The 24,580-nt window shown below is 53.9% G+C and overlaps 7 protein-coding genes across 7 annotated transcripts; 4 read left to right on the top strand and 3 right to left on the bottom strand.

Annotated features, from left to right (window-relative positions):
- Positions 1–1,037: 1,037 nt before the first annotated feature.
- On the top strand, positions 1,038–4,592 carry CTHT_0008510 (putative plasma membrane protein; the record flags this gene model as incomplete). The annotated part of the gene is made up of 7 exons (XM_006691316.1): positions 1,038–1,208; positions 1,390–1,526; positions 1,668–1,737; positions 1,842–1,854; positions 2,108–2,228; positions 2,284–4,197; positions 4,265–4,592. The coding sequence occupies 7 exons, from the start codon at positions 1,038–1,040 to the stop codon at positions 4,590–4,592; spliced, it is 2,754 nt and encodes a 917-aa protein (XP_006691379.1).
- Positions 4,593–6,687: 2,095 nt separating this feature from the next.
- CTHT_0008500 (uncharacterized protein) lies at positions 6,688–8,076 on the top strand (the record flags this gene model as incomplete). The annotated part of the gene is made up of 4 exons (XM_006691315.1): positions 6,688–6,809; positions 6,875–7,050; positions 7,144–7,925; positions 8,068–8,076. The coding sequence occupies 4 exons, from the start codon at positions 6,688–6,690 to the stop codon at positions 8,074–8,076; spliced, it is 1,089 nt and encodes a 362-aa protein (XP_006691378.1).
- Positions 8,077–8,306: 230 nt separating this feature from the next.
- CTHT_0008490 (uncharacterized protein) lies at positions 8,307–10,763 on the bottom strand (the record flags this gene model as incomplete). The annotated part of the gene is made up of 3 exons (XM_006691314.1): positions 8,307–9,550; positions 9,646–9,885; positions 9,953–10,763. The coding sequence occupies 3 exons, from the start codon at positions 10,761–10,763 to the stop codon at positions 8,307–8,309; spliced, it is 2,295 nt and encodes a 764-aa protein (XP_006691377.1).
- Positions 10,764–12,132: 1,369 nt separating this feature from the next.
- On the bottom strand, positions 12,133–15,550 carry CTHT_0008480 (putative nuclear pore protein; the record flags this gene model as incomplete). Its single annotated transcript, XM_006691313.1, has 2 exons — positions 12,133–12,453; positions 12,533–15,550. The coding sequence occupies 2 exons, from the start codon at positions 15,548–15,550 to the stop codon at positions 12,133–12,135; spliced, it is 3,339 nt and encodes a 1,112-aa protein (XP_006691376.1).
- A 567-nt stretch (positions 15,551–16,117) lies between these two features.
- On the bottom strand, positions 16,118–18,531 carry CTHT_0008470 (uncharacterized protein; the record flags this gene model as incomplete). Its single annotated transcript, XM_006691312.1, has 5 exons — positions 16,118–17,176; positions 17,259–17,828; positions 17,899–18,042; positions 18,103–18,115; positions 18,488–18,531. 5 exons carry the CDS (start codon positions 18,529–18,531, stop codon positions 16,118–16,120), a joined length of 1,830 nt encoding a protein of 609 aa, XP_006691375.1.
- Positions 18,532–19,122: 591 nt separating this feature from the next.
- CTHT_0008460 (uncharacterized protein) lies at positions 19,123–20,086 on the top strand (the record flags this gene model as incomplete). The annotated part of the gene is made up of 6 exons (XM_006691311.1): positions 19,123–19,212; positions 19,266–19,324; positions 19,406–19,622; positions 19,758–19,827; positions 19,903–19,950; positions 20,010–20,086. 6 exons carry the CDS (start codon positions 19,123–19,125, stop codon positions 20,084–20,086), a joined length of 561 nt encoding a protein of 186 aa, XP_006691374.1.
- Positions 20,087–22,606: 2,520 nt separating this feature from the next.
- On the top strand, positions 22,607–23,807 carry CTHT_0008450 (uncharacterized protein; the record flags this gene model as incomplete). Its single annotated transcript, XM_006691310.1, has 3 exons — positions 22,607–23,240; positions 23,302–23,703; positions 23,761–23,807. The coding sequence occupies 3 exons, from the start codon at positions 22,607–22,609 to the stop codon at positions 23,805–23,807; spliced, it is 1,083 nt and encodes a 360-aa protein (XP_006691373.1).
- Positions 23,808–24,580: the final 773 nt, after the last annotated feature.

The raw sequence follows: 24,580 nt of genomic DNA, 5'->3' as shown, positions 1-24,580 counted from the left end.
TGACACTGTGTGAGAACTGTGTTCTGCACGTGGAGACACTAGACTCGCCATCAGCGGCGGCGGCTCTTCGTGCTGGACGCTGGCCTGCTAATTGACGGTGCAGCGAACGGAGGTCCTCAGCTCCACGGGCAACCTTGTCCAGAACAGGGAAGGGGAGCCAAGGTTGGCAGGATTGGCAAGGTAGGCATGGTTCGCTTGCGATGGCTTGCGATGGGCTTGGGATGGGGCTACGTACAGAGAGTACCATCCGCTGCCGCGGCGACAGCAGCAAAGGCGCAGGTACCTCCGTAGCGGCAGAGTAGCAGCAGGTACTGGACTGGAGCTCTGGAAATGGACAGGACTGGCGACTGGCCGACGCCTGGCAGGGAATAGCAAGGAAGCCGCAAGTTGCGCAAAGCGGCAGAGTGACCACAGTGATTAGAGTTTTGCTAACGGACCGGCACGGATTGCTCAATTGCTCAATGGCCGGGTGCTTCCAAACGCTCATGGGCTCATGGGTTTGTGGGCGGTTCTCGGACTGCGGGATTGCGCGAAAAGATTGAAATACGTCGGCCGCCCCCCATCTGATCCCTCTCTCTTTCCTCTCTTTTCTCCTTTACGCACGAAGGTCCTTTGCAAAACTCCCTTCGACGTGTGAGGTCTCGCTTCTCTCCTCGAGTCCACTCTCCTCTCTTCCACTTTCATCCCTTCTCATCATCGTCCCGCACCGGGATTTTGGGGAACGGGTACCGCCAATCCATTCGCCCTTCTCCCACTTTCCACGCTTCCTACACCCACACACACACACAAAAAAAACCCCAAAGCAACCTCTGATTCTGCGCGTGTGTCCGACACCTGGCTGGTTCTCGCTCGGATCCCAGAGAGCCAACACATAACCCCGCCATTTTTGCGCGCGAACGCGTGCCGTTCGCACCTCACCCTCACCTTTAATTATTGTCGCGCGCCCGGCTCTGAGCGCACATAACCAACTGTTTCCCCATCGATACCCCTAATTCAAGCCTTGCGCAGAGCTTCTTCTGCCGCAATCGATTTCCATAATGGCCGACCATCCTGCCGGCGGCGCCCCGGCGCTGTCGACCAACATCGAGAGCGGCAAGTTTGATGAGAAGGAAGTTATTCGCCCCAAGCACGTTGCGAAGGAAGAGGAGGAGGACGAGGACATTGATGCCCTCATCGAGGACTTGGAGAGTAATGATGGCCATGGTGCTGTAAGTACCAATTGATTGCTACGCTCTACCCTGACCTACCCTGCCTGCTGCCCAGCAGACCGAGCGACCAGCGCATCACTGCATCAACGCAGCGCATGCGTCTGAGCCAGGAGACTGCTGTGCGATGTCTGGACCGCTTGTCCTTCTGCCGCGGACCAATGCTAACGACTCGTTGCTATAGTTTGAGGAGGAGGAAGAGGTCCAGCCCGGCGGTTTCCGCGTTGTCCCGGAGGAGCTGCTCCAAACCGACACCCGCGTCGGTCTGACCTCCGAGGAGGTCATCCAGCGCCGCCGGAAATATGGCCTCAATCAAATGAAGTACGTGTTGAACAAGCACTTTTCCGCGACTGCTGAACCTGCTGAGCCGAAGTCGTCGTCATCGTGATCAGCGACGCGTCGACTGCAGCTTGGTGATGCAGTGTAATCCATCAATTGGGGATGTGCTAACACCAGTTGTAGGGAGGAGAAGGAGAACCTGGTTCTCAAGTTCTTCGGCTTCTTCGTCGGTCCTATCCAGTTCGTCATGGAGGTACGTAATGATCTTCACGGTGCCTGCAGCTCGGGACTTCACCTGAAACGAAACAATCCCCACTTGCCGTCGAAACATGCTAACATGCATTTTCTCCCCACTAGGCTGCCGCTGTTCGTACGTAGCACTCCGCCCTGACCATTTTCACCCCCAAGTCCCCCAGCTTTTACACATTGAGCTTCCCTCGTGGACGTCACGCTGAGCTGCATAGCAATGGCGTTGCTGTCGCATGCGGGCTGACAGACTCTTGATGTCCTGGTTAGGACGCCAAGAGTCTGGCGCTGACTCCACATCACCAACCAATCAATGAAACTAATTCATCACACACCGACCGCTGGATGTTGGTATTCCGCTAACTGCTTGTCTCTAGTGGCTGCCGGTCTTGAGGACTGGGTCGATTTCGGTGTTATCTGTGGTCTGCTGCTGCTCAACGCTGTTGTCGGTTTCGTTCAGGAGTACCAGGCTGGTTCTATCGTCGACGAGCTCAAGAAGTAGGTCGACACTTTATCATTGCGATGGTTGATCATGAGCTAATCCGATTGCTAGAACTCTGGCCCTGAAGGCTGTCGTTCTGCGTGATGGCACTCTCAAAGAGATTGAGGCACCCGAAGTCGTCCCCGGTGATATCCTCCAGGTTGAGGAGGGTACCATCATCCCCGCTGATGGTCGCATCGTCACCGATGGTGCTTTCCTCCAGGTCGACCAGTCTGCCATCACGGGCGAGTCTCTCGCCGTTGAGAAGCGCAAGGGTGACCAATGCTACGCCTCGTCTGCTGTCAAGCGTGGTGAAGCTTTCCTCGTCGTCACAGCCACTGGTGACAACACCTTCGTTGGCCGTGCTGCTGCCCTCGTCAGCGCCGCCAGCGCCGGCAGCGGTCACTTCACGGAGGTGCTCAACGGCATCGGCACCATCCTGCTGGTCCTTGTCATTCTGACCCTCCTGGTCGTCTGGATTGCCAGCTTTTACCGTTCTAACCCGATTGTCATGATCCTCGAGTTCACTCTCGCCATTACCATCGTCGGTGTCCCTGTCGGTCTCCCTGCCGTCGTCACCACCACCATGGCCGTCGGTGCTGCCTACCTCGCCAAGAAGAAGGCCATCGTCCAGAAGCTCTCTGCCATCGAATCTCTGGCTGGTGTTGAGATCCTCTGCTCTGACAAGACTGGTACCCTCACCAAGAACAAGCTCTCTCTCAACGAGCCCTACACCGTCGCCGGCGTTGACCCCGAGGACCTCATGCTCACTGCCTGCTTGGCCGCTTCCCGCAAGAAGAAGGGTCTTGATGCCATCGACAAGGCTTTCCTCAAGTCTCTGAAGCACTACCCCCGCGCCAAGAGCGTCCTCAACAAGTACAAGGTCATCGAGTTCCACCCCTTCGACCCTGTCTCCAAGAAGGTCGTTGCCGTCGTCGAGTCCCCTCAGGGTGAGCGCATCATCTGCGTGAAGGGTGCGCCTCTCTTCGTTCTCAAAACTGTCGAGGAGGATCACCCCATCCCGGAGGAGGTTGACCAGGCCTACAAGAACAAGGTGGCCGAGTTCGCTTCTCGTGGCTTCCGTTCTCTGGGTGTTGCCCGCAAGCGTGGGGAGGGCCAGTGGGAGATCTTGGGTATCATGCCCTGCTTCGACCCTCCGCGCCACGACACTGCCCGTACCGTCAACGAGGCCAAGTCTCTCGGTCTGTCCATCAAGATGCTTACTGGTGATGCCGTCGGCATTGCTCGTGAGACTGCCCGCCAGCTTGGTCTCGGTACCAACATTTACAACGCTGAGCGTCTGGGTCTCGGCGGTGGCGGTGACATGCCTGGCTCTGAGGTCTACGACTTCGTCGAGGCTGCTGATGGTTTCGCCGAGGTGTTCCCCCAGCACAAGTACAACGTCGTCGAGATTCTGCAGCAGCGTGGCTACCTGGTTGCCATGACTGGTGACGGTGTCAACGATGCTCCCTCTCTCAAGAAGGCCGATACTGGTATTGCTGTCGAGGGTGCTTCCGATGCTGCTCGCTCTGCTGCTGATATCGTCTTCCTCGCCCCTGGTCTTGGTGCCATCATTGATGCCTTGAAGACTTCTCGTCAGATTTTCCACCGCATGTACGCCTATGTCGTCTACCGTATCGCTCTGTCGATCCACCTCGAGATCTATCTCGGCTTGTGGATTGCCATTCTTAACCGGAGCTTGAACATTGAGCTGGTCGTCTTCATCGCCATCTTTGCCGACGTTGCCACTCTGGCTATTGCCTATGACAACGCTCCCTACAGCAAGACGCCCGTGAAGTGGAACCTTCCCAAGCTTTGGGGCATGTCGGTCCTGCTCGGCATCGTCCTCGCCATCGGCACCTGGATTACTGTCACGACTATGTACGCTCATCCCAATGGTGGTATCATCCAGAACTTCGGTAATATGGATGAGGTCGTCTTCCTTGAGGTCTCGCTCACCGAGAACTGGCTCATCTTCATCACTCGGTATGTTACTCCCGTCGCTCTCTGTTTAAATGATATTACTCTGGCTTTTTGCTAATACGAATTTCAGTGCCAATGGTCCCTTCTGGTCGTCGATTCCCTCTTGGGAGCTGTCTGGCGCCGTGCTCATTGTCGACATCATCGCCACTCTGTTCTGCATTTTCGGCTGGTTCGAGCACGGCCACCAGACCTCCATTGTCGCTGTCGTCCGTACTTGGATCTTCTCGTTCGGCATCTTCTGCGTCATGGGCGGTCTCTACTACATCCTGCAGGGCAGCACTGGTTTCGACAACCTCATGCACGGCAAGTCGCTCAGGGGCAGCCAGAAGCAGAGGTCCCTGGAGGACTTTGTCGTTTCTCTGCAGCGCGTCTCGACCCAGCACGAGAAGTCGCAGTAAGCGGCTCGCGCTCTCCATCACTTGCGACTGCGCTTGGGCTTGGGTTGTGGACCGGATCCGGGCAGAGCTGTGTATGCAGTCGTGTCGCTAGTATCTAACCTAATATGAGCCGGGACCAAAACCTGGCGGTGCTGGTTTTAAAAGGACACATGCTTGCCCCTACCCCAACCGGCTTTTTAACCCCTTATCCTAAGCGCAACATAGTTTTCATTCGAGAGCAGCAAGACTGCGCCTGTTTTTTTGGGCAGCAGCACCAGCGAAGACTCGGCTGCGGGATTTGTCATTGAGGTGACAAGCGGGTCGGCCGATGATATGATATGAACAGAACGGATGGATTGGGGGAAGGCCTTACCTGCTTGTCGGGCGTGTTTGCTTTTCCTCCTCCTCTGAAGTGTTTATTTTTCGTTTTCTTTGTGCAGAGTGGGGGTCTTTAATCAAGGGCTTTTCCATCTCTCACGTCGAGGGGCTAGGTAGATTCACCCCGATTTTCTTAGGACAATCTAATAAAACAGTAAAATAATCCGTGGTCGCTCTGCTATGTGATCGATGATGTGTATGACGCCTATGAGTGTGTAGGTAGTAGTATCTAATAGATTTTAAATGGCTAACATATTATGTAGGGAACATAATAGAAGATAATGTCTTGCCAGTGCTATATGTGGGAAAAATACGACCAAGCAAAGCAGACAAACGCAGTCAATCGGGTCCAAATTTCTTCTACTTGTGCCCCGGTATTGTGGGCTAGAGTCTATCCTTAGCGCCACCAAACCAGCGTTATATCAGGTTTTACACTTAAGCTTGTTGACTTCCTTGTCTAAAGTGTTTGTGAGGCACAGTGCATGAGGTGTCGGGACACATTGGTCTTTTAGGTTCTTCCTCCAGGTTATCACGTGACCTGTTGTTTCATGCTGGGTCCCCAGAAAGATAGAAGTACATGCACAGTTGATCGTTAACTGGTCAGCATTTTGTTCAAACTCAAATGAAAACAGGATGCAGATTACGTATTTTCATGTAAGAAAGATTATATCAAAATGGGTTTGGACTCCTTTGTCCCAGACGTACAGATTTCACACTGCTGCATCCGGGGTGACTCTGGCTTTGTTGATCGGACAGCGCTATTCTTTTACGGTGCACGGGCCCTTGCCAATTACATCCTGCCTTCCTTTCCTTACTTGGTTTTGGGCTCAACGGTCAACACTGGTCGACTTAAACTTTTCCTCTTAAACTTTCACAACACAACAAGCGCTGTGTAAGGTCTGCTTACATCCTACGAATCACTAATCACCCCACTGCCATTGAATAGCTGGTTGCTGCACTTGGCATGAGAAGTGCATGCTGATGCCTGATTTCAAGTAGTGAAGGAAAAAAGCGTTTGAGCAGGTCGGCTTTCCACATAAAACACAGCCCCTCATCGCTCATCTTCACTTCTTCACTCTCATCACAACAAATCATACCAGTTCCATACTTCTCTTGCTATCACGGGACACGTTCAGCTTGGCCAGCTGCAACATTAAAAGCCCATCAAATGCCTCCTCTCGAGATACCTGGTCACTATTACGGTTTGTACTAGAACCTCAGGCATGATCACTTTGGCTTAGCATCCATCACTCACACCCGACTTATCACAGACCCCGAGAAACAGCGATACTTTCGCATTGAGTCGTCACGAACTGCACCCGAATGGGCAGCTTGGTCTGAACGCAATGTTAAGCGCCAGCGGCGGCAAGCCGAAGAGACGGAAAAGGCAAAGCGTCGCAAGCAGGCCTGGGAGCGCGCCCGAGGCATAAAGAGATCAGTTCTGTGTGTGAAGACTACCACAGCAAACCTTCTCAGGCGACCCTCAATTGCCCCGGATATTGCAGGTGGTTCACCTGCTTTTAACAGCTCCCCTGTTGTTGTTTCTGGCTCCCTTGCAGCCGGGCTGCTTGCTCGGGAAACAGGCATAGCACGATGTCGTCCTGTTGGTGGTCTTGTTGGCGAGCGTGGAAGTACCTGTGGTGAAGGTGAAGTTGGAGATATCCTGCTCCATTCCTGGGTCGGAGGGTTCAAGCAAAAGGGATCAGTCCAGTTTCTTGGGGACGCGACAATCTCATCGATGTGGGTGGATAGCGGATCCAGCTTTACCCAGGAAGTGCCTGGCGGTATGCCAGCTGTGTTCGCTATAAGGATGGGTCACCGTCTAGCAGAGTCGTGGATCCCAACCAATGAAGAAGAGACGTAAGTCATATACGCCTTTATCCTTTCGAAGAATTACCCATATGGACCTTTCTAACCAAACACAGGATCGACATCCTGATTACCGAGAAATTCCGTGGTCTTAATTCAGTGCCTACATATCACATTGGAGGATTTTATCTTCCGTTAGGACCTATGGACTTCCACAAGCCAAGCGGCAAGTTGTTGATGGCCTGTTCGCACCAGTGGCTTGCATTCTTCGCTCCTAGCGCACTCCATACAAGTGAGCCTGTTCCTCAGCCCGGCTTTACAAGGCTTTTTTTTTTTCAGGCATCCCCTTGAAAGTTTGTTGCACAAAGACTGATTTGCTTGTTAGATCTTCAGAACACTGGCATCCCTCCTCAATGGCATATCCCTCCCCCTTCCACCGGAGTTTACATCACTACTCTCCGGGCTGCGCCCCCCAATTCACGTTTGACAGGAATATTGGGCACCAACCGGGGTCTTATCAGCTTCCAGGACGATGAACTTGAGTGGATTAACACCTCATCATCACCGCAGTTGTCAGTGCACCAGAACAACCCCAATGGTCATAGTCGATTCAGGGTGAATAACCCTCCATGGGAACGGGAGATTCTTTCGGTCGACTTCCTTCCCTCTAACTCCTCTGAGGTAGTCCTGGCAGGCACCCGTTCAGGACATATCTGCCTGTTGGACCTTCGGGAACCACTAGTACGGCCGAAAACAATCCGCCACTCCAGTGCGGCAGCCCATGTCAGGGCTGTGGGAGGATACACCATACTTGCGGCAGGGCCCAACCATTCCATGGCTCTTTATGACCTTCGCTTTTCGAAGCTGTTTGCGTCACAGAACCATCAACCTCAGGTTAGCCATACCCTCGGAGGAGCCAAAGGCAAAAACCCAGCCGCCAAGACCTTCCAGAACTGGAACTCAACCCTTCCCATTGTTACTTTCCCCGGATACCGAAACGAGGGCCATATTCACATAGGGCTGGACGTGCTTGACGCGGGTTGTTACAGCTCACATGGGGCGGTGGCAGCTGCCCATGACGACGGCACCGTCGGCGTGTATTCACTACGCGACGGGGCCAGGATGGATTCTCCTGAGGGAGTGGATACTATTCGGGCCCCGGACGTGGTACGGTGCCTTCAGTGGCAGACTCTGGTTGGAGAAAAGCACCCAAGTTTGTTTGTGGGAGAAGGGCCTAAGGTAGTGAAGTATAGTTTCTGGGCTTGATTGAGTCTCTCATGGTTTAACATATAGCGAGGGTATTACACAGTGGGAATAAGGAAAGGCGTTTTAGAGTTCTTGGTGTTGATAACGGGCGTAAAATGGCGCATGGAGGACAACTCGGCACATAGGACTTGTGTGTAAAAATATCCATGGCTCTGTGTGTAGTACAATGCAAAACCGAAAAGGGATAATGTACGTTCATGTAGCAGAACAGAACTTTTGATGACGAACGATGAAGCAGTGGTATCTCAGCCTGTCCAACCATGTCTAGTCCAATCAACCTTCTCATCTCTTCAAATTATATGTTCCCTTCAGGCCTGGGAATGCCCGATCAAACGCCTCCCCAAGAGTCCAGTTATCCAACATTCGCAAATGCTGCTCAAACACAGGATTGATCATCAACTCGTCACCATCCGGGCTGGCCAGCAGCACGAACGTGTCCTCGTACGGCCAGTTGACGCTTAAGGTCGACGTGAAGGGGATGAAAAAGTTGTCGAACGGGAACCCCCCGGGTTCGCGGTCGTATGTCCTTACCAGCCGATCCCGCATCCCGGGGAACGGCAAATGATCCAGCCAGGCCGGGTGTTCGCGCTCGGTTTGTGAGCGACACGGCCGGAACCAGACTGGCAGTCTGGCGTAGTTCTCGGGCGTGGGGGAGACCTGCCAACGCATGAAGAGGAACATGAGATAGAGTACGGCGACGCGCTCCGGGAGGGTGTGGATGTCGGGGAAGCGGGCGAGGATGTCAGTAAAGACTTTGGAGAGGGGATGAGAGTATACTGAGACGGCAGGGTTAAGGAGGGATGAGACGGATGGATAGCGTGGACCGACTATTTCATGGTGTGGTAGACCCTCGGCGGCGCGCTGACGGCGCTCGGCGAGGAAGTCGAGGAGGAGAGAGTCGAGAGGGCAGGTTGGGGCGCAGTTCTTAGGTAGGAGGTTGTAAAAGGCCAGGTCGGTTACATCTGTTGTGGCAGGCGGATACGGAGCTGAAGGAAGAGCCGTCGGTATGGCATGGCTGCCCGCTTCTTGTTGTGCAGGAGCATAGAGGTGTGTCGGCGGTCCTTGCGAGACCGCCGATATGGCTGGCATGTTTGAGGTAGCGGTCCAGTCGTGCTTCATGGGCACGTGGCGATATTTTGGCGAGTCTTGGGCACCGTTGACACCGCTTTGGATGCGGGCAATTTTGTGCTTGCTATCTGGAGCAAGCAGGAAGTCGAGAGGGAGTCTGTCAGAGCCAAGTTCCAGGCCGTGAGGGACGGGTCCGCACCGCTGCTGTTGGTCCTGCATCTCGAGGGGCACTAGCTGGGCCTGTGGTGGTGCAGGCTGCGTCTGGGCGTCCACGCTGACCGAGGTTGTCACGGGCGATAAACTGTCATGCCATCTGCCATGGGTGCTCGCGGAAACAGGAGAAGCGACGCTTGTGGGTGTTGATGAGACCGGATTAACCGACACGATCGAGCTCAATGGTTGTGCCGGAGGAGCAGCCTGGACTGCTACTGGCGAGGTGGCAGACGGAGACTCGGCAGCTATCTTCTTTCTCAGCAAAACCTACTTCTCACAACACAAGCGGCACCGACAGCAAAGGCGCAAGTAGATTAGGCAACAAGAGGGCAAATCATACCAGTAGGGCCGCCTACGGCCCCTACCACAGGTGCAGCACCCAAAATGGGTTGGATCATGGCTAGGATGGCATGAAGGCAGCGCTTGACTTCGGCTAGCTCAGCCTCCACAGCCTCCTTTTGCTGCAGAGCGGCCTGTAGTTTCCTGTAAGGCTCCTGGGACTTGAGCTCTCGAATCTCACGCTCATATTGTTCAGTCCGCAACCGTTGACGCTCACGTATCGCACGTTGGGCCTCACGGTCTAATACACAGTTAGATGTAGAGCTCAACCTACATGTGCATGTCTACATAGGGTTGATGGTACTGACCATTAGCTCGTTTTCGAGCAAGCTGTTCGGGAGTCAAGTTGGCCACGCCTCGTGATCCAGGGCCAGACTTGCGCTTCTTGGGAGGAGCGGCAGGGCCATTACCAGTCGGAGCATTGCCTACGGTAGCAGTACCATTGATCGGAGGGGCGCTGTTGCTTGACTGTGTCTCTGATGCTGGGATTGGGGCTACAGCCAGGATTGATGCTGAGGTTGTCGGGGAAGTGTTTACAACTGTTGGACCCCCGAACGAAGCTGCATTGAGAACGGATGTTGCGGCTGAGCCTCTCAAATCTGGCTGTTGATGTAGCCGCTGGGGCTGGGGCTGGGGCTGCTGTTGCCGTTGATGTTGTTGTTGTTGCTGCTGCCGTTGTCCCTGTGCTTGTGGTTGCTGCTGATAATGGTGCTGTTGATGGGAATAGCGTGGGTCGACCGGCGCTGACGATGCCGGAGGCGAGTAGGGAGTTGCTCCTGGGTTTGCCGAAATAGTCGGGTTTTGAAGACCAGTGGTTCCTCCAACCGCCGAGGCCGCTCCGGGATGAAAAGGGTGACCGGTGCCATAGTTTGATGTTGCTGTTGGTGCTGCTCCCGGCCCGTTGAGATCAGCATTGATGTCGCCAACTCCAGCCCCTACCCCATAGCCAGGAGCAATCCCTCCGGGGGCTGCGGGGACGGAAGCTGCTCCGTGGGCCAACGGGCTAATGCCGGTAGTTGCATCGTCAGGAGGGATGGGAACTGTCGCATTGGGATTGATGCTCGCAGAACTGCCACTACCAGTAGGGGCTACACCAACCAGCAGGGAGGGGGAATCCATGGACGCGCGAGCCAGACAGACACAGACGTATGAATGAGATACCCGGTGCAGTCGCTCAAGCAGGTACGGACGCAAGAACGGAACTGTTGCTGTTTGTGGATGACCCGCTGCAGGAGCATGCAAGCTCTCTTCCTCCTCCCTCCCGCTTGCTACTGCAACTACTGCTACAAACAACTACAACCACAACTTCTACCGCTCCTTAGCTGCCTACACGCACACTAACAGCTACTCCTGGGCGGCCACTGTTAATATGTGCCTTCCGTACAGGATGTGACTGCGTAGCAGCGGTATAGTAGTAGCAGAAAGCAGCAGGAGTGGTATAGCGTGGCAGCAGAGCGCAGTAACTCGCTGATAGCGTGTGGAGGAATCCCCAATCCTGGAATTCTAGCTGTGAGCGATCCTCTCTGCACGGCTTCCCCTCACCCACACCACAGAGTACAAACAGTCACTTAGTACAATCCGGTTGCTGTCGCTGTCTCGCGGACCACTTGGTGACGACCAAGAGACCCAGCTGCGAGCGACGTGCGGAGATTGGAGAGATTGGAGAAGCGACCCCGACCCTTCTTTGGATTGGGGAACCCTGGCTCTCCTCAATTTGGAGCTAACGCCAGCTCGGACTGGGTCAGCGGTCAGCGAGTTTTGCGATGCGAATGGAGCAGTGGGAATGTCGAGGACCGCGCGCGAGTGCCGGCGGATAGATTTAGTGAAGCGGAGAACAGGTGAAAGCGACACGGCTTGCGGGCATCCAGAAAGGCAATACGAATCAGTGGGCAAACTGCCAGCAAATACCACCGAGTCATGTGTGGGGTGGAAGAAGAGTGGCGAAAAACAAAAACGCGGCGCGTGGGAGCCAGACCAGCTGGAGCTTACGGTTGTTTGGTATGCTTGGTGCGTTGAGCGTGTTGGGAGAAAATCCCCACCGTTTTTTCTTCTCCATCCAGCAGCTTGCGGCCGACCAGATAGCGGTTGGCAAGCGTCGTTCGGCTGTGTCGGCTCGCTTTTCACACACGACTTGACTGCGATTCAAGCCAGCGCACTACTTAGCTAGTTCGAGCTCAGAGAGAGGGGGAGAGATCTGTCATCGTCCAGGCTCGATAGGGCCTAGAGACTGTTGATGCATGAAAAGAGAGAAAAGAGACAGAAAGCACACCATCTTTCTTTATGTATGGAGGTAGACGATCAGAATTACACGGGTGAACATCCGTCACTTTCCCCAGAGCCTGATTGATACTTGAACAGAATCTTGAGCTACACAATCCCAAAGGCATCTCAGACATATCTAATGTGTACGTTCTCAACCCGCATCCTCTCTTCCGCCATAGGTAACTATTAGACGAGAAGCAATTAATGCCAGGCCCCAGATAGCCGCTTAATCGGCGCTTGCCCTGGCCAGCGCCTCGTGAAGATGCGGCGGCAACCGGTAGCGCAACTGGCTGGTGTACGCCATTAGGTCGACCGTCATTTGCTTGAGCTCGTCCATCATGAGGCGAGCAGTAGACTCGTTGCCAGCAAACTGCCCTCCGGCTAGCCGCTCGCGCTGCCTCATGCAGCAGAGTACTGTCCACATGAGCAGGTTGGGCACGTTGATGGCCACGGGCTGTGCCAGCGACGGGAACCGTGCCGCATAGCTGCGAATCGTGCCCGGATCGCCACGAGCCGTGAGAGGGAGGATGTCCAGGGCGCGGATTTTCTATATGAAATTGGCATCACCATCAGCATCAGCTGGTCGCGAAAGACAGTTAAGGAGAAGGAAGGGAATAGGTACTCACATCCAAACACTCTGCCCACCGGCCCTGTTCTACCAGACTCTTGATATCGGCCATTTGCAGAAGAACAGAGCACGCCACACGATTAGGCTCGCGAATTTTTTGCCAGAACATATGGTCTCTCTCATACATGCCCATCATGGCCTTAGCCAGCTCGACCGGATCGTCGATCGCAGCCAGGCTCAGGCTGCTGCCAGGCGCGGCTTCCTCCACCTGGCCCTCGGCGTTTGTAACTCTCGGTTTCACCGGTATTAACCGCATGGGGTCCTCGCCAATCTCCAGCGATATGGCCTCGCTGAGAGCACGGCTAACGATCGATACGACTGTGTCATAGTCCTCGGCCAGATGGTACAGCAACACGGCGTCGGTGGTGCGACCGTTGTCATCGGCGAAGCTAGCCGCCTGCAGGGTGATGGTGCGGATGAAATCATCCTCCTGGCCGAGGGCAATGAGCGGCCCGCGTTCCTCAATGACACCGCGGATGCGACGGCCGTCAGGCCGGATGTCGCCAATCAGACGACTGAACTCGCGAGACTCCAGGACCAGCTCGCGCAGGGCCTCATGGCACAATGCCGCCTGCGCTTGTTGGCCGCCGGCAGCTTCGTCGGCGTTGAGACAGATCAACACCAGATAGTCCACGGCGGCAGCTGGGTTGGCTGCGCGGAAGTCGCGCGTGTAGTAACCGAGCATACGGCCAAAGTTGATCTGTGGCATTGACCGGGTGTTGTGCGATAACAGCTCGTTCCCAGCAGACGCCGCATCCACCGGACGTAGCAGGCCGTAGTACGTGAGAGCGATGGCGAAATGGACTGCATCAACATACGAGAAGGGGTAAAGGTAGGCGATGGCCTGCTCGAACATGCCCGCAAGGATCTGCAGGTAAAAAAACATGCCGAAGCTTCCATTAGTATCCTCGGCAGCCGTTTTGGGGAAGTGCTTCAGGCCAATCTCGCGAATGCTGGCCTGCAGCTCGGCCAGTCCGTAAGACTCGCCGGCCAGCTCGAGCGAACGATCCGTCTCGCGCGCAAGGTTGAACTGGAGCCAAATCCAGTCGTTGACATCGGTCTGCAGGCCGTCCAGACTGCGATTGCTCAGGTCGCAGCGACCGATGATCTTGTAACATGCCATACGGAACGGATCGATAGACCCCTCGGGCGCGTTGCGGATGCGCTGATTGTACTCGCTCATGCATCGGTCCTGCATCTGCCGCTTGAGCCGGCGCTCCTCGCTCGACGCGTAGCTATTGATGTAGCCCGAGAAGGTCCGGTCAATTGCTCGGAAGTGTGCCTGGTTGCTATTGACATACTGCGCTGCCTCCGTCACAAACCCAGCACGCAGCAGGTAGAAGACAATTGCCCACACATATTCGCCGTTGATCTGTTGCAACTCCACGTTGTCGGGCACCAGTGTCTTGCGCGCAATGCGCAACCGGATATACGCCTTGATCTTGCTGACCACATCGGGCAAGCCGCCCAAGTTGGCATCTTGGGGATACTTGGCGATAAGCGAGTTGACTTCGTTCCAGAATTGCTTCTCCAGGAACGTGGTAGCGCCCTTGAGGATCTGTTTGCGCATGGCCAACGCGTTGGCGGACTGTGTGTTGGGATCAAGATACATCTTAGCGAACTGACGCTCGCGCGGGGCTTCGCCCGCATCTGGGTGCTCGCCGACCATCTCCATGACAGCCCTGTAGGCCTCAACAATGTGTGGGCCGTGACGGTCGCCAGACTTGGATTCCAAATCGGCCAGATCACGGCAAATGTAGAAAGGTGTTCCTCGTTGTCGGGCATCGTTAAACTCGCGAATCTTTTCGGCCAGCTTAGCCTGCTTCTCCCGAAGGAACCGATCGTCGACCGACGCCACAGCCGCACCGCTGGAATCCTTACGGGCTTCGACATCCGAGAATTCAGGCGCGTGTGCCCCAATCCGTGTCGGCGTGCCAATGACCGAGCGCATCATCGTAGACCTCCCAAGGATGCTCATCCGCTGCGCAGGGCGCTCGCCGGGCGGCGGTTGGCTTGCCTTCCTCCTGGAGCGCCCAAAAGTGCCTTGACCATCCTTAGAAGGAGTAGCCGTCGGTTGGGCTGTGGTTGTGCCTGCGACGCTGCTGTCTCTGGGCTTGATGCCAAAGTGCTGGTAGATGCGCTTGCGTTGGGCCTCCCACTCCAGCGTTACATTCTCTTCCAGGAACGCGTCAAAATCCCGAGCCGACCGCTCCAGTCCATCGGCAATCATGCTCAATGTCGTCTTGGTCTGAAGATTCGACAGATATGTATCAACATCTACCTCGCCGAGTCCAGTCCCGAAGCCAGTGGTGGAAACACCAGAGGGCCCGGCAGCAGGTCCAACGGAAGCGGCAGTCCTCTCGGTCTTGGCCTGGAGCCCAAGAGCACCAAGGTCGCGAACGGCAGCACCGGGGTCGACGCCAGACGCAGCAAGGAAGTAATGAGCCTTCCCGGGTTCGATGGGGCGGTCCGACGACGGGCCCAGCTTCCTAAGGCGTTGACGCAGGTCAGCCAAGCCTAGCTGCAGAGAGGGAAGCTCGCCGAGAGCCGTCTCGCCTTCGGCCTGCTTCTTGTTCCTGGCAAGCAAACTGTCAAACAGTGCACCAGTTGGCGCGGCTTGCTGGTGCTGCTGCCGCTGTTGCTGCTGCTGTTGGGCTTGTTGGTTTGACGTTGCGGCGGTCGTTAGACTGCTGGCTCCGAGCCCTGGCTGGGTTGTGCTGGTGCCGAAGATGCTGTTGCCGGCGGTAAAAAGTGAGGGTCGTGCGGCATTGGCCGTGTTCTGGGTGTTTGCCGTAGTTGAGGTACCAAAGAGAGATGTCCCAAGGCCAGTAGTGGACGTCGGCTGCGTCGTCGATGTCGTCGTGCTGCCCGCAGTCTTTGGCGCGAAAAGAGAGGAGCCGCCTGTGGTCGAGCCGAAGAGACCGCCAGTCGGATTTGCCGAGGTCGTCGGGGAGCTGAACAGCGACGCCTTCGTCGAGGATGGTGGCACGGAAGGGCCATTTCCGATGAGCGACATGGTTGGTGATGATGCGATTTGGCGTCCTGTTACAGTTTGCGCTTGACGTCTCACGGATCGCGAAATATGATTTCTTGATGGCGCTTGAGCAGCAATTGCGCGTGTCCTCGCTTGCTGCGTGCCAGGAGCGCAACGCGTGCCCGAAATGCGCGTTGCAAAGAGTCGGTTGGAGGGACCTGGGTGGGTTGTTTTGGTGTTGATGGTTTGCTTTTTGAAGTTTTGGGCCGCAACTTTTCTGCTGCCCGTTGTTGTTTCCTGGCGCACGCTCCAGTTTGGTTCCCAGGAAACGGAAGGCTTTGAGAGTGCCTTGCAGGAAACAGTGGGGCGTGACAACCCCAGCTCAAGCCTCTTATCTTATCGGAAGCTCGGACCGTACTCAGAGCAAGCTAGCGAGTCGCGACGGAGTCTTCCGTGGGTCTGCTTGGCATCATTTCAGACCTCAGCCCCAACACCCAGAGGATGCTCAGTTGCTCATTTCCTCCTCAAGCCGAACATTATGTGAAAATCCAGGCTCCTTTGTACTTGTATGTTATCCTCTATTCTTACTTATGACTGCATTGAATGATCCTAGTTCCCTCCAAGCTCAGCCTGCTCCAATGTCTCGTCAATCTTCCTCCGGTACTCACGCTGCGTCCGGCACTGATCCAGGAACACCTCGTACTTGGCCTGCAAGAGCTTCTTTTCAGCCTCACTCGCCTTTGAATACACTACGTTTCCCGGCTTGCTCATTCGTGTCATTATGTCCCACAGTGGCTCCGTCTTCCCCTCCGGGCCAGCGCTTCCAGCTTTGGCTCCCAGCATTGCTGCTCCATGGACCACTGCTGCGTTGACATAACGCGGCACTACAACTGGCATCTCGCATGCCGTCGCAATCAGCTCCACCAGCAACTCGTTTTGACACTGACTACCGCTCATGAAGATGCCGCGGATCCCATGACCCGCCTCGTTCATCGTCTGGATGATTTGCTTCGTCTGCAGCGCAATGAACTCCATTGTCGCATAGTATGTGATCGCAAGATTGTCACGGCTTGTGTCGCTGCTAAGGCCTATAATTGCTCCACGCATTGTCGGGTCTGCGATCGGAGACCTGTTGCCCCAGAGGTCACCATAGAAGAAGAGGTGCCTAGCAAGGTAGCCAATGAAAGGTGCCTTGTGGGACGAGGCGAGCTGCCGCAGATGACCGTTGAGAAACTCATAAATGTTTTTGCCGGTTGCCTTGGCATCCTTGAGTGTCTCCTGGTATGAAGGATGTTTCTCGAGCATGTGCTTCAGGAGCTCGCCGGTCGCCGACTGCCCTCCTTCTGCCATCCAAAAGCCCGGGATGACGACGTCTCGATATGGTCCCCATACTCCCGGCACAAACACTGGCTCACGCGACATGGCGAGATGGCAGGTTGATGTCCCTGCAACAGCCGCCAGTCGCGTGAATGCCTGGGAGACGTCGTTGGGTAGAGACTCCTCATCCTTCGGGTCCAGACCCACCCGAGCACCAACGGTGCCTATCCAACCAGCGTAGGCATCGATGACACCACTCCCGACAGGAATACCGGCTGGGAGACCAAAATCCTTTGCTGCCCTTTCTGACAAGCGGCCAACAAGCTCGCCAGCGCTCAGAAATGATCCGTTCTGCCCACAATTCGAGAGTTAGCCACCATTTTCAAGACAGAAAAGAAGACCATGACAGGTTAGTAAGAAGGAAAGGGCTCACCACCCCATCTACACCCCCGATCCGTGCAAACTCTTCTTCAACCAACTCGCCCAAACCCAACGTGCGCCAGAAGTCCTCTTGCCAGCCCTTGATGCTACCATCTATGCCAACAGGAACGTAGCCCTGCTTGCACACCGCACTGCAAAAGCTGCGTGTTTCGGTTCCGGTCGCCATATGTGTCAAAGCATCTGCGAGGTCGTAGAACTTGCATTTTCTGAACAGATCAGGTGGCATGTGCCGCTGCAGCCATAACACTTTGGGTACCTCCATTTCCGGGCTCATTGTGCCGCCAACGTAGCGGAGGAGTGGATGCCTGGTGGCGTTGATTTCTTCGGCTTCGGCGAGCGCTCGATGGTCCAGCCAGAGAATAACGTTGCGGTCGTTGCCATCATTAGCGAAGTCAGGGTAGGTAACAGGAACGGGTTCGTCGGTGTCAGAGGTGAAAACTGCCAGGGAGCAAGTTGCGTCGAAGCCAATTCCCTTGATGCTTGTAGAAGGGACTCGAGAAGTGGAGAGACACGTCCGAATGCACGTTGCGACAGCCCGCCATATGTCAGTGGTAGATTGTTCCTGTCGTTGTATATCCCCTTGGTTAGCAGGATAGAGCGATGACAGTATTTGCTAGCGCAACAACACTTACATAGTGCGTTCCCCCATAGCTTGATGGATGCCAAAGCTTGATATCTTCGCTTGCCAGAGCCTTGATTTCACCCGTTGAGTCGATGATGCAGGCTCGCGCCGAGCCGGTGCCTACATCAACGCCAACGTAATAGCTTTCCGTTTCCTACATGGTGTAAGTAGGAATGCTTTAGCAAAACAGGGGAGATTTACTCAGAAGACTGACCTGGGAAGAGCCCCTGTTTGAATCCCACGGCGAGCTTGTAAGAGGCTAAGGATATCCGACGCTTGTTGTGGCAGGGAGACTTACATTTTGATGATGTCTCTTCTTGACAGGGTTGGGCTTTGTAAACGATTACCTTGATGTTGACGTGGATGAGAAGAGCTCAGTCCTGTGGATGTGAAAGACACCGTGGTGAGGCTGTGACCCTGGAATTTCAGATATAGAGGTTGCGGAGTAAAGGACCTGGGTTAACTGGCTGAAAAGCAGCTCGTGTCGCGAGCAATAACAGCGCCTTCCACCTGAAAATTGACTGGCGAAGGGACGGAGTCTAGTGTTTTGGTCAAAATCACAGGGAACAGAAGATGAGGTAGGATTACTCGTGTTCTACCTATGTCGATGTAGAATTGGATTGTCGAATTCTGGACTCTGCATGATAGCGGGGTACATAAACCTTACGGCGGGGCATCTGGCGTCGTCTAGTTCATCGTTTCGATATATTGCGATTGTCCTGCTACACTTCCAATACTGTAGTTATTTTATTTTTTTGCGCCAAATTTTCATCTGATATGCTCTCATTTGATTGCATTTTCAGAAAAACTGGGAAAGTCAAAAAGAGGATCGAGGAGTTTTCATGGATAAAGTCGACCCTTTCTGTTTACCGCCCAGTGTTGCATGATACGTGTTCTGTTGTTAAATTACATGTATGTTCGATGGCTATGGGATAAATTACACACCAGCGCTTATGGTCAAGCTCCAAAACCTGCATTCCGAGAACTCGGTAGACCGTAGGAAGTCAAGGCAGCAACCGAAAGCTTCATCCCTGCCATGATGAAGTGACATTGAATTGTACCTTGTCAGCATAATTAACTGCTTTTCTCTATTTGGGCTTTGACTGCTACCATCGCGCGGATAACGTGAAGAGAGCTCGGCCTTTCAAAGAGCTGGAGGCGCTGCGTTTTTGGCATACGTAACACATTGCCTAAACACATCCCCTCCCCCATCTCATAAGCATCTCTGCAAACCATGGAGTCCCAAGAAGCAGCAACTCATGAAGAAATATGGGATGACTCAATGCTCATTGAGTCATGGAACCAGGCATTAGAGGAGTATAAGGTATGTCGGTTTGCATGCTGCTTTGTCATCAGCTGGCGACTCACAAGACACAGAAATACCATAGTATTCATGCGAGGGGCTCATTGGAGGACCTTGAAGTACTTGAATGCTCGTAAGAATCCCTCCAGATTCTGTCTCCAAACGTGTTTTGATCGTTTGCGTACGGAAGAAGAAAGCTAACTTGCAATATCAGAGCCCGGCCAAAAGCTAAAGCTGAGAGGAGCAACTATAAAACTTCTGACCAGGAAAAAGTAGGCGAAGAATGGAAGGAAAAAGGCGAAGGCCAGCTCGACGAAGATGAACCGATGGACGAAGAGGGAGTAGGCGACAGCCACGATGATGAAACACAACAGCCAGCAGCCTCACATCCGGTCATTCCGGATGCTCAGGGCTCCGCTGCAGATAAGAAGGTGCGTTCGGCGATGAAACTTGCAGGCTAAGCATCACCGAGGCTTGGCACGAAACAAGATCTTCGTGTCTTTACCCTTCTCATCTTGAGTTGTTTGAACTCGACAACAAGCTGACGAAAAGATCGACCTTGCCAGGAGGACGGACCTCAAGTTTCTGGATCCACCGCGGCCGCTGCACTTGGGCCACAAACCCTCGTTGGAACTGGTATGTACTGCTTAGCAACCGACGTGCCTTATAATTGTCAGATCTCGAGCAGCTGACAAGTCGATAAATTTATAGTTCACGATGATGATCTAAAGAAGCTCTTGATGTCGTGGTATTACGCTGGTAATGTACTTCCTTTGCTTCTGGTAACTAGACTACAGGGCTGTTACTTACATTCGTAGGCTATTATACGGGGTTATACGAGGGGAAGCAGCAGGCTCTTCGGCAGGCCGAGCAAGCTCCCAAAGAAGCTTCTTGAATGTAGATGTAAGTTGGAGCTAAGGTCAAGATAGCAGCTCAAAAACGACTGGTGAAATCACGCCCGATAATTCAGCAGGAACCTGGATGTTCATTAAGTACCTTGGGCAACATGTTGCTCACTGTTATGCTTCAATCTATGATGACCGATCGTCCATCTGGTTTGGTCTGCTGTCAAAACTTGGCAGTTTTTAGAAACAAGGATCCCGAAGCCCTAAATCGTGACTCACAGCAGCCAGTGTTCCCAACGTTAGCAAGCCTATCTCTTAGGTAGGCACCCCAGCACTCATGTAGGCAAAGAAAACAGAGAATACTACAATTCGGTGATACATATAAAGTATCTTTGACATATCTCTGTGCGGAATATTCCGTATAGTATTTGCACAGGCAGGTTTCACCATATGCCTAGAAGTTGTGGCGCCCTGATCGCCGCCCAGAAAACGACCTTCTCTAACATTTGGTGTTGCAGAATGCTTGGCTCAAGGACGGCACCTTCAAGTTCCTTGTTGGAGTCTTTCACCTGTTCTTTGTGGCCCAGCTGTTTCCCTCCTCTACACCTACGCTACCACATAGTAGGCATTTTTTTAGGAAGCTTTTGATTTCATCTTTGTAATTCCCTTGACGAGGATGCTAATGGTTATCGAGTACAATCTCCGGCGTTGACCGCTTCGAGCACTCCTTTCAAGAGAAAGGTTACACCCTCAAGAGACGGTAAACTGAGTGCATAGATGCTTAATACCAAGGCTTGCCTCTATGAACAAGCAAATATTGGCTGCCTCCCCCTTCGAGAAAGGGGAGGGTTAGCTTTAGTGTCCGTCCCGGCTTATGTACAGTAGGGCAGTTCATGGTGACGCTGCTAAGGATCCGGAACAATGACCACCCGTTCGGAGCCTCATCCGCAATGGGGCCGTAGGAGTAGGATTACTGCGCACGGAGTTGTGTTCCCCTTCCTGATCCTACCTGGCTAAGGTAGGTTGTAAATTCTCATATCGACGGGATGGCAGTTCAATCAGTCGCGTGCATGCCTGCCTACCAAGGTAAAGTTCTTAGATGTCACACCGTCTTAGCGAACCAATTACCGTCCTCCCAGAGACGCAGACGTTTGATCATGGCTCTGGTTCTGGATCTCTGTGACGATTCCATATTGGCAAAAGTTCCACTCTACCATACCGAAGAAACATTCAACTGAATGGTTGAAACCCAGACAAAAGCTGCCGCCGGCCCATGTCAGCGGCCGCTTTCAACTCATGTCGGGGAGTGGATCTTGAGAGCTTCCGAACGGTTGCGGTGGACCACCGGTTTCCGAGAGGAAACGTACTTGTCATACAGAGTATCGTAGCAGCTGCGCAAGGGCACACGCAACCGGGGACAACTTTTAGTATTCCATATCTTTAGAAGATTACTGCTTTTTATGAATGTGTCTCTTGACCGGAACACAAGATTAGTTGGCGATACTCTTCATGTGGTTAACTCAACCCAAAGTGACAGGTCAAGATCATCCAGTCATTACGAAGTTACATACGACTTTGCAATTCATACGGATATGGTAGGTGACTTCGTCTAATCTCAGCCGCCCGTGCGCTCAAGTCTTGGCGCAACGCCAAACGTCAAGCGCCGAATCTGAGACGACTTTGTAACAGTAACCTCCCTGCTCGGTTGCTTGCCCCTCGATCTGAGCGGGATGAATGCCCCTTTCTGCAGTAAATTCCCCATGGCATGCCATGGATCGGAGAGGATAGGGCATGGCGATGTTTGTCTGCAGCCAGTGACGAGCAGCCCTGCTGGCCACGCGAGATCTGCCCAGCACGCCTAGTGCTTGGCTGAAAAGCTTGGCTTCGCCGAACCCTGAAGGCTGAATCTCGCGGAAAGGGCTGGCGGCAAAAAAGAGAGGCCCAGATCCAGAGCCCTTGACATGGATATCTGCACAATTGCCCATTTGCCGTGGGCTCCAACCCATGACAAGGAGTGCGCTACCACGGTGATGGTTTCCTGAAGTGTTTCGAGCCCTTCCCCCCGCTACTCCAGAACGCAGACTTTGCCCCCCCGTGTTGCTTGGCTGCCAACTCATGCACCATGGCACATGAATCGCTGTCCTTGAGTCCTTGATTCCTCGCAAAGCCTTCCCCTGTTCCCTACCGCCTGGATGATGTGCCCGGAGATCCTCGTGCCCGGATTTAAGCCATGCCTGTTCTCCTTTTCCCCCGTCCCGTGGTCAGCCTTCTTTTGTTTCGTCTCAAAAAGAAGCCCTGGTTCTCCTTCTGTCCTCGTTTGAGTTTTTCCTCTTCTCTCTATCTCTTCTCTTCAGTGTGTGCGTTCGTTCATTTGTGGTTGATCCATTCTTTCCTTTCCCTCCTATTCCTCCATCCGCTCTCTCATCTTTCGTTTCTACGAGCAGGGACTCGACTAGTTTGCTTTGATATTAGATAATCCCAGGAGGACTTGAGCCAGCAACGGCACCACATCCGAAAAACAAAATATCAAGGGAAGACAAGAAGGAGGTAACAGAGACACAAGAGACAAAATGAGGCTCTCTACAGCGGCATCTACGATCTTGGGCATGGCATCCTTGGCGGTTGGCAAGTCAGTTGCCCGTCGGGACGGCCACCTTCGGGGAGGGGCATCGGCCGATGTTGTGAAGACCCAGGTCACCAGCATCATTGCGACAGATGCTCACCTTGCCGAGCTTGCTCGCTTGATTGGTCTCAATCGCGGTGCCGGCACATCCATCAACTTCTTATGGGTGAACTTGGGTGGCGGAGCTGCTACCACAGTCATTAACACCGCTTCGACTGTCACAGTAACCCAGACCGTCGCGGCGACCGCCCCTCCTGCCGTCGTCACTGGCGTCGATGGCGCCACAACAACGATCGCTGATACCCCAACCACCACAGTGGTCGGCACAGGTGCCACTCACAGTGTCACTGTTGGTGGTCCTGCCGGTCTTATTTTCAACCCTCCTCAGATTCAAGCTTCCATAGGTGACACCGTCATCTTCACCTTCCTCAGCCAGAACCACACTGCCACACAGTCCTCTTTCGAGACTCCCTGCCAGCCTCTTGAGGGCGGCATGGATTCAGGATACCAGGCCAACCCCAACAACACGGTCAACCCGCCCCCGCAAGTTGCGATGCAGGTTATGGTTGACACTCCGCTCTGTAAAGCCCCCCTTAACCCCTGTTACAATTTGGATCGTTCAGACTAACGTTGGTCTTCCAGGGTTCTACTGCCGCCAAGGCAACCACTGCGGTCGCGGCATGGTCTTCAGCATCAACCCGACGGCAGACAAGACCCACGCACAGTTCCAGGCCCTTGCCATCCAGCAGAACGGCAATGGCGCTGGTTCTGCTATCACCGGCAATCCTCCGCCCGCCGCTGCGGACCCGAACCCTCCGGCTCCTCCTGCTGCTTCTGACTCGACGACCTCGCTGGCTCCCTTGCCGACAACCATCGACGCCGGTGCTGGTGGCGCCGTCAGCCCACCGCCCGCGGCTAGCACAGACATCGTCACCGGCATTGGGCAGATCGGAGAGAATGGCGCCTGCGTATGCGCTGTGCAGTGCAGCTTCCCTGGCTTCCCTGCTGCTGTGCAAGGGAGGGATAGCTTTGGCGGTTTCGGTGGTAAGTTTCTCCAGTGGAGCTTTTCCCCTGAAGAGACATGTTGCTGATTGCGTTTAGGTTCTGTCCCGATGAATATGATCCAGCCTCTGCGCTTCAGGGCTTAGATGGGAACAACGGTGGTGATGATGTAATGATCAAAAGCTCATGGTATTTGAGGATCGGCTTGCGTTGACTGGGGTGGAAAGCAAAAGAGTCGGAAATACCATTTGGCTGTAGAACTTTCTGTCTTTTCTTCTTTTCTGTTTCTCCCTACTGGCTAGTCCTTCCATTTTCAAGGAAGGCCTGGAAAGAACCGTCTCTGTAACGGAAGTTGTCGGAGGGGGGGTTGAGGTGTTAAAACTCTTCCTCTTTCGTGCAAGAGCGGTTTTTGCCGGCTTGGGATATTGCCTTTTTTGGAGAGAAAAGGTATGGAGAATACCTATATATGACTGGATCGGATTTATGTACTGCAGGCACAGATCAATATTAATGGGAAGAAACCGGGATGGGGGACATTGCCGTGATATCTGCCTGGTAAAGTGTCTCAAACAATGTTGAAAGTATCCTTTTCCAAGGTCCTATTCAATGTTAGGCAGGTAGGTAGATTGGCAGAAAATAGGTTTTAGGTGTAACGATAGACTGGACACAGGTTAGACGTCTTCATCCATGACCATCACACACCTTGGCTTATTCCCGTCGGGGTGTCATTCCACTGTAGCAGGGTTTAGCGTATGGGCAAACTGTAAGGGTAGAAAGTAATCACCGTTGCAGTGAGAAAGAAATGGCAACAATATAAAAAGTAGAACGCAAGGTCTCCTCCCTGAGCATGGCGCCTATCCATCAGAAAAAAAAGGACAAGGTAAAGATCCGCATTGCCATACAACACGCCTTCACCTAC

The sequence above is a fragment of the Thermochaetoides thermophila genome, assembly GCF_000221225.1.
Source record: "Thermochaetoides thermophila DSM 1495 unplaced genomic scaffold scf7180000011812, whole genome shotgun sequence".
Classification (NCBI taxonomy): Eukaryota; Fungi; Ascomycota; class Sordariomycetes; order Sordariales; family Chaetomiaceae; genus Thermochaetoides; species Thermochaetoides thermophila.
Note: the sequence above shows the minus strand (reverse complement) of the source record. Positions and strands in the feature narration are given on the sequence as shown.